General features: G+C 37.6%; 3 protein-coding genes and 1 pseudogene across 3 annotated transcripts; 1 reads left to right on the forward strand and 3 right to left on the reverse strand.

Moving 5' to 3' along the window:
• Positions 1-80: 80 nt before the first annotated feature.
• On the reverse strand, positions 81-2142 carry LOC112083127. Its single transcript, XM_024150861.1, has 2 exons — positions 1306-2142; positions 81-995 (listed from the first exon to the last, which is right to left on the reverse strand). Exons 1-2 carry the CDS (start codon positions 2140-2142, stop codon positions 81-83), a joined length of 1752 nt encoding a protein of 583 aa, XP_024006629.1.
• A 1964-nt stretch (positions 2143-4106) lies between these two features.
• On the reverse strand, positions 4107-4823 carry LOC112083128. Its single transcript, XM_024150862.1, has one exon. It carries the CDS (start codon positions 4821-4823, stop codon positions 4107-4109), a length of 717 nt encoding a protein of 238 aa, XP_024006630.1.
• Positions 4824-7069: 2246 nt separating this feature from the next.
• Positions 7070-7456, reverse strand: LOC112083129 (annotated as a pseudogene).
• Positions 7457-10477: 3021 nt separating this feature from the next.
• Positions 10478-12383, forward strand: LOC112082896. The gene is made up of 5 exons (XM_024150573.1): positions 10478-11016; positions 11098-11674; positions 11758-11835; positions 11914-11991; positions 12070-12383. The coding sequence occupies exons 2-5, from the start codon at positions 11176-11178 to the stop codon at positions 12132-12134; spliced, it is 720 nt and encodes a 239-aa protein (XP_024006341.1). The 5' UTR covers positions 10478-11016; positions 11098-11175; the 3' UTR covers positions 12135-12383.
• Positions 12384-15417: the final 3034 nt, after the last annotated feature.

Raw genomic sequence — 15417 nt, forward strand, 5'->3', positions numbered from 1 at the left:
TGAAAGTCTACTAAATAGCACCTAATAGCAGATACTAGTCTACCAAATAATAGAAAGTCTACCTAATAGCAGATACAAGTCTACCAAATAATAAAAAGTCTACAAGGTAAAGTAGTGTCTACTTCCAGCAACTTTTCAACGCCCGTTGTTAGAGTGGTAGCCATGTTATTGGCATTCACACGTCTTTTAGCAAACCACCTGGTCAGGAGACTCCTTATATCATCCACTAGTCGTACGATAGGCTTACCTCTTGCAGCAGATAGCACCTTGTTTAATGACTCCGCTATGTTGCTAGTGGTGAAATTGTACCTATCACCTTGGAAGTGTACACGACTCCACAAACAAATATCTGCCTTCACCAAGTATGCATGCAGTGCAGGATTTGCCTCTTGAATCTGAGCAAAAAGGGCATTGAACTCGAGAAGTCTATAAGCAGTGGCAGCCTTCTTAACAAGCTTGAATGTTTCAGCGCCTCTGAATTTCACCATAATGTTCTTATGGAGATGATATGTACAAATACCCCGACTAGCAAGAGGATAAACCTTCCCTATAGCATTTCCTATGGATTTATGCCTATCAGAAATAATGGCAAGTCCTTCATCATCAGGAATAACACGGTGTAGTTGTGTAAAAAACCATTCCCAAGACTCATCGTTCTCAGTATCAACAACAGCAAAGGCTATGGGAAAAATGTTGAAGTTTCCATCTTGCGTGGTGGCGAGTAGTAGTGTACCTTTGTATTTTCCATGTAAAAACGTACCGTCGACCACTACCACTTTCCTCATGAAGGGAAACCCCTGTATGCTTGCGCCAAATGAGAGGAACATAAATTTGAATCTATCTTCCTCATCAACTTCTAGCTTGATTAGTGTACCCGTATTTGCTCGCCGAATCATATATAAGTATGAAGACAGATCTTCATAACCACTTTCAAACGTCCCTGATACTAGTTCTCGAGCATACTTTAGGGCCCGATGTGCTTTCCAATAGTCAACCTGATAATGAGAAATAATATAGTGAAGTCTACGAATAAGATAATAACTCTACCATAAAGATAATAACTCTACCATGCTAGATAATAACTCTACCAAATAAATTATATAAGTCTACCAAATAAATTATATAAGTCTACCAAATGAGCTAATAACTCTACCAAAAAATAAAATAAGTCTACCAATTGAGCTAATAACTCTACCAAAAAATAAAAAAGTCTACCAATTGAGCTAATAACTCTACCAAAATAATAAAAGTCTACTAAAAGAGATAATAACTCTACCAAAGAAATAATATAACTCTACCACATACCTTTATACTATATCGTTTGGTCAGAGCTTCGGCGACGTGATTTGGTAAGACTTTTGGGCCAACACCGCCGACGAAGTCCTTATATAGACGGCCTAGAACCTCATGGGTTGCATGGCGGGTGCGTTGTGATCGCACAGTCACAGAACACGTGTGTTCTCGAGTATAAGTTTTAACCCAAAAACATTTGCTGCTCCCAACAGTTGAAGCGCGAACCCTCCATTTGCAACCATCTACCCAACACTTAACAGTTAGCAATTTCTTACTCGAATGATCGACATTGTAGTCGAATTTGTGAGCAATGGAAAGAATTTTGAGTCGCATCTCGAAGTCCTCTTTTGTTTCATAACGCTGGCCAACGGCTAAGTCTAAAGATGAAAGCTCTAGACTTTGAAAGTCGGGAATTGTAGTCGTTCCCCTTTTCTTCGGTGGTAGATTTAGCGACTCCTCCTCATCTGAACTTTCACCATCTGGACGTTTCTCACGTCTACCGTACTCTTCGTCATCGGAACTTGCACCATCAGGATCTTCGCATCCATCAAATCTGGTTGACAAATCCTCTTCTTCATCATGCATTTCTTCGTCTTGTCCAACTTCAACACCTTGTTGCGGACGATCTTGGCGCACTTGTTCTTCAGGGACTAGACTAGGACATGCATCTCGATCTTCGTCTTCATCAACAACTCCCTTTTGAACTTTTTCTTTGATCTCAACACATAAACGAACCGTTTCGTTTTCGTTCTGGAATTGATGCAAAAAACTCTGCAGCTGTCTTGAATTACCAACAAACACAGGAGGTGTATCCAGAGGTAATTTCCGCCGGACTTCAGACGACAACATATAGCTGAACTGAAGCTCATAAAAATGTTGATCCAACCCGAAATCTTCATATGTGATTTCAACCAAATCGGCAAAGGACGTTTTGCGGTCTATCCCTATAAAACTACATCTCCTGGACTGATCTACGATGAAGACCCACCTCGTTTTCTTTAAAACTCAGTTACCACAAACCAAAATAACTTGATCCATGAATATAAAAGTGGATAAGAGGCACAAGATCGAAGTAGAAGGAAAAAATCAAGAGTTATCCCAAGTTTAACAGCTCGACGGCGAAACCTAGAGGTTGAAGATGGACTCTGGTTTTGTTCCGTACTTTAGACAATACATACAGGGCAAAAAAGTAAAATCGCACTGCCCGATAACTAAGTCTACCACATTGATATTGAATCTAACAATTTACAAACAAATCTACCATATAGGTCACTAAGTCTACCATTAATAAATCATATGTACTTGTAATGTTTATAGCTCTACCAACTAAGGTACAGTACATTTAAGGAGGTGAAAACCCAGCAGAAAACATAAACTTATGAGCGAGTTTCGATATAAATCGGCTGGTCTTGCGATATAAGCGAGTTCAAACGGTAATAGCGACGTCTTGGCTTCGTCGATTCCACCGACGGCGAAGGAGTACTCACACATTATTTGGTATGAACATTCATAACCGCGGTAAACATTTAGTGTTCATAGCATTAAACGACTTTTGTTATAGATTATTGGAGTTTTCTATCATTGCTGGGGTTAATGTTCAAACTAAAAGTCGTCCTGCTTTAATAAAAGTGATAAATTGCATCTATTTCGTCGTCGAAAGGTTGTTTCTCGGCTATCGGCGGCTGTATGCCTAAACCCAGAAACCCTAGTTTTTGTGTGAGTGGTAGACTTTTTAAATATGTAGTAGAGTTTACGTATTTTCATTTATAGTAGACTTTTCTGGTTTTATGGTAGAATTTATATGCTGATGGTAGACTTTAAATATTTATAGTAGACTTTTGTTTATTTTGATTTGTGTTGTTTAGTACTTTTCTTATCGACACAGACAATGCCGAGCTATAGCGACAGTTCTTCTGAAGAGCCGGAAATGGATACGTTAAAGTGGTCGGGTTTTGGGGACTTTGGGATTCAAGAGAAGTGTTATTGTGGTCGGGATATGATCCTCAAATCAATGCCTGGTGATACGCCCGCAACACCTGGCCGTAGGTACTACACTTGTCCATTGTGGTTGAAGAAGGTAAGTAGCTTGAGTATTTGTCATAAGTTTTCTTAAAAATATCCATTTGTTAATCTTTAGTTAACTGTTGTGATACTTAATGTATGAGATTGGCCTGATGTATGTAGGGGAATCCAGACCATATCTGGAAATGGTGGGATGAGGCTGTTACAGAGGAATTGGAACGGTTGAAGATTGGCCTTGAGCAGAATAAGGAGAAATTGCAAGAGCTTAGCAGGGCTCAAACTTTTGATCCTCGTTTCATGCGTTTGGAGAATCGTTTCCAGTCATTGGAGAGGTCTATGGAATGCAATGACTTGGTCGGAGACATTCGGGAAATGAAAGATGAGATACTCCGGCTTCAAGGCGACTTTGTTTGGATGACGGAGCAAAACGCCAGGGGTGACCACTACTTGATGCTGGCGTTGCTGTTCGTGTTTGCAGCCATTGCGTATATGTTAAGTACAAGTCCGTTTCCTTATGTTTAGTAGATTTATATTAAGTCGAATGGTAGACTTATATTAAATTGTTGGTAGATTTGTTGTAAAAGACTTGTCATGTTCCCAATTACAGTCGAACGAATGGTAGACTTATATTATATTGATGGTAGATTTGTTATAATTAATAGCTTTCGAAATGAATAACACATAAATCTACTTAACACAACATAAATAACACAACATAACTTTCATAAGTCTACTTCATAATAAAAACAAATCTACTTAACAGAAGTCTGTCAACAAACATGAAAGTACAACTACTGATGCAAAAAACGTGGCCAATCCATAGCAAACGACGGTACTACCCACCATAAATTGGCACACTCCAATTTCCAGAAGCAGGATTCACAAAGTTGATCCCCATACGTCTCTAGCAGGTATTCATCTCCCATCCATTGCATGTCTGGTACTTTGAGACAACCACAAATCCTTGTACTTAAAGACTTTTTATAAGCCTGGAAAACCATTTCCACCAGTTCCTCGGGCTTCTGGAAATTGAACGCAGGCATGAAGATCTTTTCCATTGTCAATCTCATTTTCTTTGCATCTTCCCGGGAGAGAGCTTTAACAGAGTTAAATACCTCTGATGTGCCATCCATGGTTAGATGTAACATAGTGTGGCAGTATTTACCCATGAGAAATCCGTTGTCTGATGCCATTTGAATGAAATCACACCCTGCTTGGAGGTTGTGTTCGAAGAAAATCAGCGATAAACCTCTTCGCAATTGTGCGGATGGATTTCCTGCCGCCAAGCACCGACTGAAGAATGCACCGACCCTTCCATGAACATCCCACTTCCACGGCAAGATAATGTTGATTAAATCAACATTCCTAAGAAAACCTGCTTCGTTAGAGATGTTGTTAAGTGTTTTGGACGAAACTTTTGCAAGACAAAGATCCGCATACGAGTTTGAAGATATTTTTAACAATATCTCGTACAAAAGATCAGAAGGAAGCGACTCGAGATTCGCCATAGGGTTTAGCGGGATGGGAAATGAATCGTCTCGGTTGTGGTATTTATAGAGAACTCACAAGAGAACTTGAAGCGACTCGAGTCAATAGAAGTTCTCGAAATCGATGCGACTGTTCGTTGGAAAATGCATCAAGAGAAGTTCTCTAAATCGATGCGACGGTTCGTTGGTAACGGTTTATGGTTACCGTTACCATAAGTCTACCATATGGACGAAAATTGCAAGACGTACAACACTGCAACCATAAGTCTACCAAACAGTAGGTTTTTTTGTACATAGAACAATTCTTTTGGACAAAAAAGTAATTTTACTCCATAAAGTCAAATGTCTGCCAAACATTAACTACTAAGTCTACTTCAAGCATGACAAATAACTCTACCATATAAACAAGTCTACCATAAGCATGTCATATGTCTACCAGATCAAGGTTAACTCTGTAAATACCAAACTTAATTAATCTACCACATTGTTATTTCAAAAAGTCTACCATACGGCCGATAAGTCTACCAGATTACATAAACTCTACCAAACATACAAACAAATCTACCAACATCTTGTAAGTCTACTTCATGTCATTATTAATCTACCACAAATCAGAATGAAATTTATTTAAAATATAAGTCTACCACAAAACAAACATATCTACCACAAAACAAATAAATCTACCAACAGTTTTTAAGTCTACCTCATGTAACATATAATCTACCACTCACCGGAATGAATTTTAAGTGAAACAAGTCTACCACAAGTCAAACAAATCTACTACAATAGCTAAAACTCTACCAACTATATATAACTTTACCATTAAACAGATATATCTACCGCACGTATTGACAACTTTTTTCACATAAATCTACCGCTAAAGGAAATAAGTCTACCAACTCAAAAAATAAATCTACTTCATTGTCTATAAATCTACCGAAAAAGTCAACTATGCGAGAAAGTCAACGCTTTTGTTAACAAGTCTACCAAAACTTTTGACAAGTCTGCCATTCATAACAACAAATCTACCGAAACATAATAAATCTACCTCTCATCGTCAAAACTCTACCAAGAAAAGTCTACCAACATTTAAAAACTCTACCAACATTTAAAAACTCTACCAACTCTTGAACAAATCTACCATCGCCCTAATAACTCTACCAACAAAATTTCTGCGTTGACCAAATTTTCATAAGTCTACCGCCATTGCTTGGTAGAGTTATTAATTTTTGAGCGCATAAATCTGCCTACGTGGCATTAAAAATGTAATGGCATTTTCGTAATAAGGTTTTTTTCAACAAAGGCGAAAAGGGTGTTTTGGGTATGCTAGGTTAGTTTTGTAAAAAAAATAAAAAGTGCGTCGAACCAGTAATATAGATACTTTCTAAGGTTAGTGTAGTAATCCTCCTGCTAGAAATATTATATTTCCTCTAGAGAATATTTACTTCCATCTCCTTTGAATGATTTTTCGCAAGTGGAAATCACGCGTCTTTAGTTAGATCCTTTCTCAAGATATATCTTTTCATCTGTCTGTTAGTTCATCATCCTAATCTACCCGTTCAAAGCTAGCCAACCAATCGAGAATATGGACAGTAAAATTCATTTAGGAGTCCAACATCAAAAGAGTGAACCTCTTTTACACCAAATACGACCATTTTAAGAGATTGGCCAAGAGTTTATGAACTTGAGACATTAATCCAACAATATCACAAAGAAACAGAGTTCTTCGTACCCATATACTGTAACAGTTTGTATCATTTTATTTAAAAATAATTTAGAAATGTGGGACACTATCTAAATTCTTAAACCACTAAAGTACTTCCAACATATATCGATCCCCCAATTAAAGATCCATACATCAATCAAGGTCTGGCTGAAAATGCAGAACACCAAAAATTTAACTGCTTACTTTTGTTTCCCGTGATAACTACACCGAGGTAAGTGTCGTCTTTTTCTATAAGCAGTTTCCTTTGATCTTAAGCAAAAGAATTTCATGGATGATTTTTCTTTAAGCGAGCCTTTTTGAAATGACTACACATCCTACACATATGGTAGTATATAATGTTATCTAAGTTGAGGCGCGAGCCTTTTTCTTTAACCGAAGCCGGTCCTTGATTTTCGTTCAGAACCTCGCTTGCTGACGAAGACCCCGCCGGTTCCACCGCCGCCTAGTTTTTTTAAACAGTGTAGGTCCGACCTGCAGATCAACAATACGATTGTCATCTTAGAGTTCAATATTTTAGGTGTATACAGAAAAAAAAAACCAGTCAAACACTTAAACATTTGTCAACACAATGCCAGTAATCAAAATACTGCCAGCGCAATGTTTGTGGCCAGACTCATCATCTTGGATCCTCTTGACGCACACCTGAATCACAACAACAAAATGTTATTCGTCTGAAACCACACTCCACACCATGTGGTGTAAGCGCCGGAAGAAACCGCTCCTCTTGATGTCAACATACTCATATTTTGCAATACAAGGTTATAACCAAAAGCCAGCTGAAGTTGAATGTAAACGGATTCACCTGATATTCAAGCAGTGGCTTCACACATTTTGGTTTGCAAGATTCATCGAGGCACTTTTTCGGATCAACAACTTCCACATCTGCCTTGTAATTATCGAAATTACAGCAACCATTAGGGTGGAACATCAATTTTTTTAAAACCCTAAGATAATGGCCTAGTAGCAATGAAATGTTCATAACAATGAAAGACTGCACTGTTCTCAAAGTAGTGCTGTTAAAGGGATGAAGCTCGAATTCTCATTTTTATTCTGCAACTCTGACGAACATACACAGATATACCCTTCAAAAATGGAGAGAGCTACTCAACAAACTACAAAATGATGTGTGCAATAAGTCATCGTACATCTTAGTCAAGAGAATAATTCAGTTTACTATGAGTAAGGATTCAGATAGTTCTTCGTCAGCTCATTATTTTATCAGATAATTACAGGGGATCGCTCAAGTCTAACATATTAGAAGAGAGAAGAAGTAAATTGTAAGTGATGTAATGAACGGAGAAATATAAATATGTCAAGCACAGACTATAATTAGAAGAGAGAAGAAGTAATTTATTACCAATTTCCGTGCTTGATAGGATTATAATTTATAACGCAGAATCTAGAGAAGTGCTTGAAGAAGAATGAACTTACATGGTGAAATTGGAAATGAAGGATCGCAAGCTTGACCGGAAATCTAATAGAGAAAAGTATTATAAAAACCAAAAAAACTTTAATCATCGATCTATATGAAATGAAAAGTAGATCCGTCGAAGGAATTTACATAACCTGATTGATTGCCAAACGATGACCGTCACACACAAAGAAATCGAGGTAAGTATTAATTTTTTTTTTTTGCGTCCACTAATTCATCTGAGACATGACGAGACGTAGCTCTTCCGCTTCGAAGTGTTTCTGTTCTTCTTCTTCTCCTGAAGCGTCGTCATCTCCACGGCCCACCAAGCGATCTAAGGTGAAGATTGATGCCACCGCTGCTGCTCTTGAGCCTGTTCGTAGATTTCCTGAGATTTCTTTTTAATCATTCCCTCTGGCTTGATGAAGAAGACGATTGGGGGAAATCGAATCGAAACATTAACGTTTTTTTTATTAAAGTTTAAGTTGCCACGTGGCGCTCTCTCCAGTGATGACGTGGCGATCAGCTGAAGAGAATTGGCCAAGTTTTATAATATAGATAAGATAATTAATTAGAATTTGCCCTAAATCGATGATTAATTAATTTGATTTCTTTCCCCATCGAGATAAATGGATCTTCATGCGTTATTAATATAAGCAAGTATTAATATAGGCATATCGATTAATATTTTAATATTGATATACTAAAGCCATCGATCTGTATGCGTTATTATAAGCTTTGAATTCAATTGTGCTATCTTAATTTGATATATTTTATTGTTGGGAGAAGTGGTTTTATAATGCTAATTGAATTATAATTTGTCTTCTTAATGTTTTCTAAATAAAATTTGTCCCTTTAATGTTTAATTTAAATTTAATCCAATTATACCCTTTAATTACGCATTAATAAATTAATTTATTTTTAAAAATGTTTTATTAATAAGAAAAAAGAAAAAACAAGTAGAAAACCAATTCTACCAAGCCTAAAAAAAAAAAAAGAAACCCGATCTTCTTCACCTTCACCGTGTGTCTCCATCTTCTCCAAGTCACCTGCAAACTGTAAGTAAAACTTATTTCTTCTTCTTCCTCCTCTGTCTTGGTCATATTCCTCACTTTTTCTTTTAGTATTCTCATTCAAACCCTTGATTCTAGGGTTTACAATTTCTCAATTGATTTGGGGGTTTTGTTTCTGGGTTTGAGTTTTCATTCAATTGTATTCTCATTCAATTGTTTTTGAGTATTCGCTCATAGCCACATGTATTCTAATTCAATTGTTTTTGAGTTTTCGCTCATAGCCACATGACTGATTCTGGGTTTTATAATTTTGATCCTGGGTTTGCTAATTTCGATTCTGGGTTTGCTAATTTCGATTCTGAGTTCTGCACCTTCCTAATTGCTTTGGGCTATTGTTTATAGTAATTTCGTGATTCTGGGTTTGCTAATTTTGATTCTGAGCATGATTAAATGAGTTTGTATTCAAAGATTTACAAGTTGTGTGATGTTTTCAACTGCTTAACTAGGCTACTTTCAACTCATGTATTATTTAAAATTAGTGTACGTTATTATTTAAAATTAGTTGATGAACTTGCCTTTAGGTTTGTCTCTGTTTCGATTACATAGGTAAATTTGTTACCTATGTCGGGATTCAGATAAGCACCTATAGTTCCAGTGTTGAAATTTATATTTCATCAGGTTTCAAGTATTTTTATTCCTTTGTTTTGTGGTTTTTGTTTACTTCAGTATCAGTGGAGAAAACAAGCATTACGATTCACCCACAAATCCTGCAGCTCCTGCTCGTATTCCTGGTGGCGCTTGCAGTGGAGCTGCTATTGCTGTAGCAACTAACGCTGTAGATTTTGCATTAGGTGAGTTTTGTAGATTCCTTTTCCTTGTTGGAAAATATGGCACAAGATGTCTTGGTAACAAAACATTGCTTAAAATTTTAAACCATAAATTGATAGTTACCTATCTGTAGGAAAAAGTTGAAACGGTTATAAACCTGTTTTGTATTTTACATTACATTTTCATCAAAGCTGCCACCTTATTGCAGTTCTAAAACAAGAAGTTGCTGTCACCATAAATAAGGTCGCTTTTGCATTAAAATTGCTTTCACCATAAATGTGATAGTGTTGGCTGAGAAGGGGCGGTAAGAATCACTGAACCAAAACACATGCTTCCATAACTTTCGAATTATCATAGAAATGGGATAAATCCCAAAAGAAAACCACAACCCAACTGTTCTGTAGAAGCATTATCTGTTATGATCTAACAGTTATTGTCACATATATTTGTAGGTATGGACGAGGAACTTCCGAAACTGCTTTTCGAGCCTGGTTTTGTGAATGATATTGACAAGATCAACAATCGATGCATTCTTAACACAATGGACCCCGTTAAGAAAGCACTTTCAGACGAATACAAAAGAGTTCTGCTAGACCCTGTCTTTGGACCTGTTTTGTCGATTATCGAGAACGACATGGGATATTCAGGGCGACTAATCCATAGCTTTCTGTGTAAGGAGCTCATCACCGACAAGAAACACGAGCTATGGTTTGTGTTTGCGGGGAGACCTCTTCGATTTTCTCTGCAATAATTTCATGCGATTACTGGACTGAACACGGAAGACGATAAGACTTGTGATTTCAGTGATTAGGTTGATGATGGCGGGTTCTGGAGTAAGTTGTTGAGAAGCAAACGTGGAATTACTTTGTCTAACATAGAAACTAAGTATCTTGGGCGTGTCAACAAATGGACGCGTGAAGACAGGTTGCGGTTAGTGTACTTGTATGTTATTGCTTCTCTGGTAATGGCAAAGAGCAAGACCATTAATATCCCAAAAGAATATATCATTCTTGTTATGGATCTGGAGAAGCTACGGAAGTACCCATGGGGACGTGTAGCGTTTGATTTTCTAGTGCAGAGTATCAAGAAAGTTCGTGTGAAGTTGACGCAATCTACAGGTTGTCTTCAAGATTGGACGATGTGATCGCTGGTGTTGCTAGATGCTCTAAGTGGAACAGCATTAGCTATGTGAAAATTTCAGATCTTAAGCATATCGAACATACGTTTTGCACGAAGGTGATTTCTGATTCTTTTGCGGTTTTTTTTTTTTTGCTTTGTTGTATTTCCATGCTAATTGTCCCATTTTTGTTTTTACAGGAGAAGCTCTATCACTATATCTCTTCCACTGGGAATGATGATGTCGTCGATTCTTTGGACTTCGTATGGCCTGATGAAATGGCTGACACAAGAGTGGATCGTCTTAAAACGATGATCAATGATGGAATGGATTGGAGTCACCATAATTGGGCGGTAGAAGAAGCAATACCTGCAACTCTTGACGAGAATGAGGAAGCAACAGATGAAGAGAATGAGAATGTCGCAGAAGAAAGCCAATTTAGGACACCACCTGCTGTAGGTAGCTCAGTTGCAGGTTCGAGTCGAGGAAAGAAAAGGGTCGCTGAACCTGGTGCAGAAACACGGAAGCAGAAGTTGATGTGCAATCGATCAGCTGCGAAAGCCATCGATGAGGACTTTAAGTCTTTTATTCAAGGACTTTTGCAGACCTCGTTAAAAGCTTTGGAGGAGAGACTTCAGACGAAGATTGATAGTCGAGTAGAGCTGTTGGAGAAGAAAATGGAAAACATAGTGGAGATGCTTGAGAAGAAGATTATGGAACCCATCCAAGCAGGTGGATTCACTACTGCTACTCCCACCGCAGCAAAATCATTATCTGGTACGTTTCACACATTTGTAAATTATTTCATTGCTTTGCTTTATATGCAAAAATCTCATTGCATTTATTTTTCACACTCGCAGGTACAGCTGGTGTCATTCCTTTACCGGCAAAAACATCTACCACTGATGTTCCCATATTTGCAGAAAAATCACTATCTGGTACGTTTCACACATTTGTAAATTATTTCATTGCTTTATATGCAAAAATCTCATTGCATTTATTTTTCACATTCGCAGGTACAGCTGGTGTCGTTCCTCTACCGGCAAAAACATCTACCACTGATATTCCCATATTTGCAGAAAAATCACTATATGGTACGTTTCACACATTTGTAAATTATTTCAATGCTTTATATGAAAAAATATCATTGTATTTATTTTCCACACTCGCAGGTACAGCTGGTGTCATTCCTTTACCGGCAAAAACATCTACCAGTGTCATCCCTTTAGCTGCTTAAGCGTCAACAATTGCCGCCTCCAAATCCATAACGAGGTCTGCAGGTGCTATTCTAAGCAATGGAGAGACTTCGCACCCTTCCAAAAAGGTAAGGAAGCGCAGAAATACTAAGACCTGATGCCCTAGAATCAAAAATAATGTCTTTTTTTTTAGCCTACGATGTGTTCTGTATAATAAAAAGATAATGTATTTGTTAGATTTGTGTGTGTGGTAGTATTATTTTTAAAATGTAATATGTGTGTTTAGAAACTACGCTTGAAAAATTTACTTTTTTTATGTAGACTTTGGTAAACTTGAAATATGTCATGTTAATAATGTAATATGTTTGTCTCACACATGTTGTTAATTTCCTAAGTTCCACTTTTTTTTTCTTCGTATAATACAAGAACTATTTTGTACATTATCAGGAAGATGGAAACACAGAACTCCATGACGTGCTTCTCAGTCAAGAAATGGATTTCGACCTGGAAATGGATCCAGAAGACGCTTTACTCGCAAAAGCACTTAAGAAAATTTCTCAATCTTCATTTGTAGCTGATCGACGCAGTCAGAAGATGCAGATTGCCCATTGATTCATGTGTCAGAGAGCGATTGGGAAAGTGTAGAGTGGTCACGGACACGCGAGTAAGCACATAAACACTTTTTTAGTCATGTCATAAACACTTTTAAATTAGAGAAAAATATTGAACTTACACGTATTTGATTATTTATTATTATTATTATTTTTTAATTATTTCAAAGACTTATTAGTTGGTCCCCTCGTGTATAATATAGAAGTAGCTAATCGTTTCATGAATAAACGACAGTGGTTGCGCACTCCGGTAAGTATCTTTAAAATTGATTTTGTTAAAAATCATAATGTGTTCAACTTTGCCAATGTGGTTAACCGATGTTAATGTTGCAGGAAATGGATGGAATTATGTACTTATTTCGAGAGTACAATTCTTTGGACCGCTTTCAACATGCTCGTGTTGGCTTCATGACCTATAATTTCAGCGTCTCAGTTGGTGCTGCGTACAAACAATTGCTGATGAATAAAAGAAAATATCAGTTGGACCAGTTGCTCATAAAATATGGATTAGGAGCGCTTCCTGCACATGGAAGAACAGACAAAATTTGGGGTGTCGACGTTGATCGTATATATACTCCGGTCAATGTCCAGAACAACCACTGGATATCTTTGTGCATCAATTTCGAGCTGAGAACAGTGGAAGTTTTTGATTGCGACGGGGGTAAACACAGCCGGTACGTGGATGCATTCGCAAACATCATCCCTAGAGTTGTGAAGGAAGTTCAAAGTTACAAAGAGAAGAAGAACCTGGTTATTAAACCGTACACAGTAAAATATGTTCCGATGAGGCCTGGGATCAATAGGAGCTCATGTGATTGTGGAGTTTATGCGCTCAAATTCATTGAGTGTCACATGCTTGGACTACATTTGTCTTTGCTTAACGACGACAACATTTACGCAGCTAGGATGAAGATCACCTATGATCTTTGGAAAGCAGCACATGATCCAATATATTGATTGAGCGGATGAGAACGTATGTGCCTCCGAAAGCAGTGTGCTCAGATGATATTGTAGACTTGTTATAGGTTTGACATATTTCGTTTTAGGTGGTTCAGTTTTTTTTTTTTTTGGCATCGTGTTTTTCGTTGCTTGACATTGTGTTCTTGACGTAGTGATTTTATGTTGCTTGATCTGATTGCTCATGTTTTTCATTGATCTAGAAAATTCAGCAACACAAGGTTTTCTCGTAAAAGAAAAAATATTCTACATGAACTTTTTAGATTAGAAATTTAAAAATAAGAAAGTCGTTTTTTTGGTGTTGAGGAACCCTGTAAATGCAATTTTTTGGGTTAGAAAGAAAAAACAAAAAAAGCCTGGAACTCTATCGGCTAAGAGAGTTTGTACCCAAGACCAAGTATAGTGGTGTACGAAGGGGGAACCAATAAAGCTGTTATAGAAATCAAGAATTTCTCCCTTGCAATATGCTTTAACTATATAATGTCGTTTTTATTAAAAAAAATCTGGAACTCCGTCTAGGGGGTGTCAAACCCAGGTCTCAGAATACGAGTGCTCAAAGGGGGAACCAATAGAGCTGTTGTAGAAATCAAGAATTGGGCCCTAGCAAATGTTTTAATGTGTTTCATTTTTTTTTCTTAAAGAATCTCTGAAATCCCATACGACTTGTTGTGCCTGAAATTCATCACATATCGTACAGAGCATCTCTGAACTAAGTTAAACCTTCAGTTTGGCACTTAAACTTGAAAACCAGTACAGAAATTGTCTTTCATAAAGTGAAAATAAATAAGAAAACCAAATAAGCAAAACGAATAACAATATAAAAGAGATAGAGAAGAGCCTATATTGGCATGTCACATGTCCCTCTCTTATGTCCTTCGATACCACAGCGACTGCACTTGTGCTTCTTAGACCGTTGTGATCCTTGGGACGCTCGTATCTTGTCTTCCACACTTTCGTATCGTCGTTTTTTTCTGCGTCCAGCTGCTCGTCGCGATTCCGTTTCTACAACTTTGGCATGTTCAACATGATCAGGGACACACCAATCATCCTCAGGACCTGCAATTGGATTAATGCATTCCTCATAAGCTGTTCTCCATGCCTCAGTAGTGTAATAATGATCGGTGAGAGTGTGTATCTGCTGGTTCACAGAAAACGCTGCTTTAATTTCATGCCGACACGGAATTTTAAGCAAGTCGTACTTGCCACATGAACAAGTTCTTCTGCCCAAGTCAACAAGACAGTCATATTTGTCACCTCTGACCAAAAATCGATCCTGGCTAACTGGGTAAACAATGAATGTTTTACCCTTATCAATCCTTCTCTCGATCTTCGTCTCAACCTCAACTGTTAGAGGAGCCTGATGCTTTGAGCTAAGTTTTTTTACGCTCATAAAACCAATTGGTTAACATTTATCTGATGATGTCGAGTAGAGGAATAACTGGGTATTTTCTAGGAGTTAGCAATTTATTATTTATCGACTCAGCTGGGTTAGTGGTTCTAACATCGTACCTAAATCCGGGGAATTTGCATCGTACCCATTTCTCAACACCAGCGTCCTGAAGATACTTTCCAACAGCTGGACTAATAGAACAAATGGCAGCAAACTTGGTATCAAAAGCAGAAACTCTGTACTCTTTAGAAGCCTTCGCAATCAAACCAGTCAAACCCTGTGTCTTGAAAAATGTTATCACATTATTCAGCAAGTGGTGGATACAGATACCATGGCTAGATTGTGGGTACACTTTCTCAAGTGCTT

The sequence above is a fragment of the Eutrema salsugineum genome, unplaced genomic scaffold (assembly GCF_000478725.1).
Source record: "Eutrema salsugineum unplaced genomic scaffold, Eutsalg1_0 scaffold_7, whole genome shotgun sequence".
Lineage (NCBI taxonomy): Eukaryota > Viridiplantae > Streptophyta > Magnoliopsida > Brassicales > Brassicaceae > Eutrema > Eutrema salsugineum.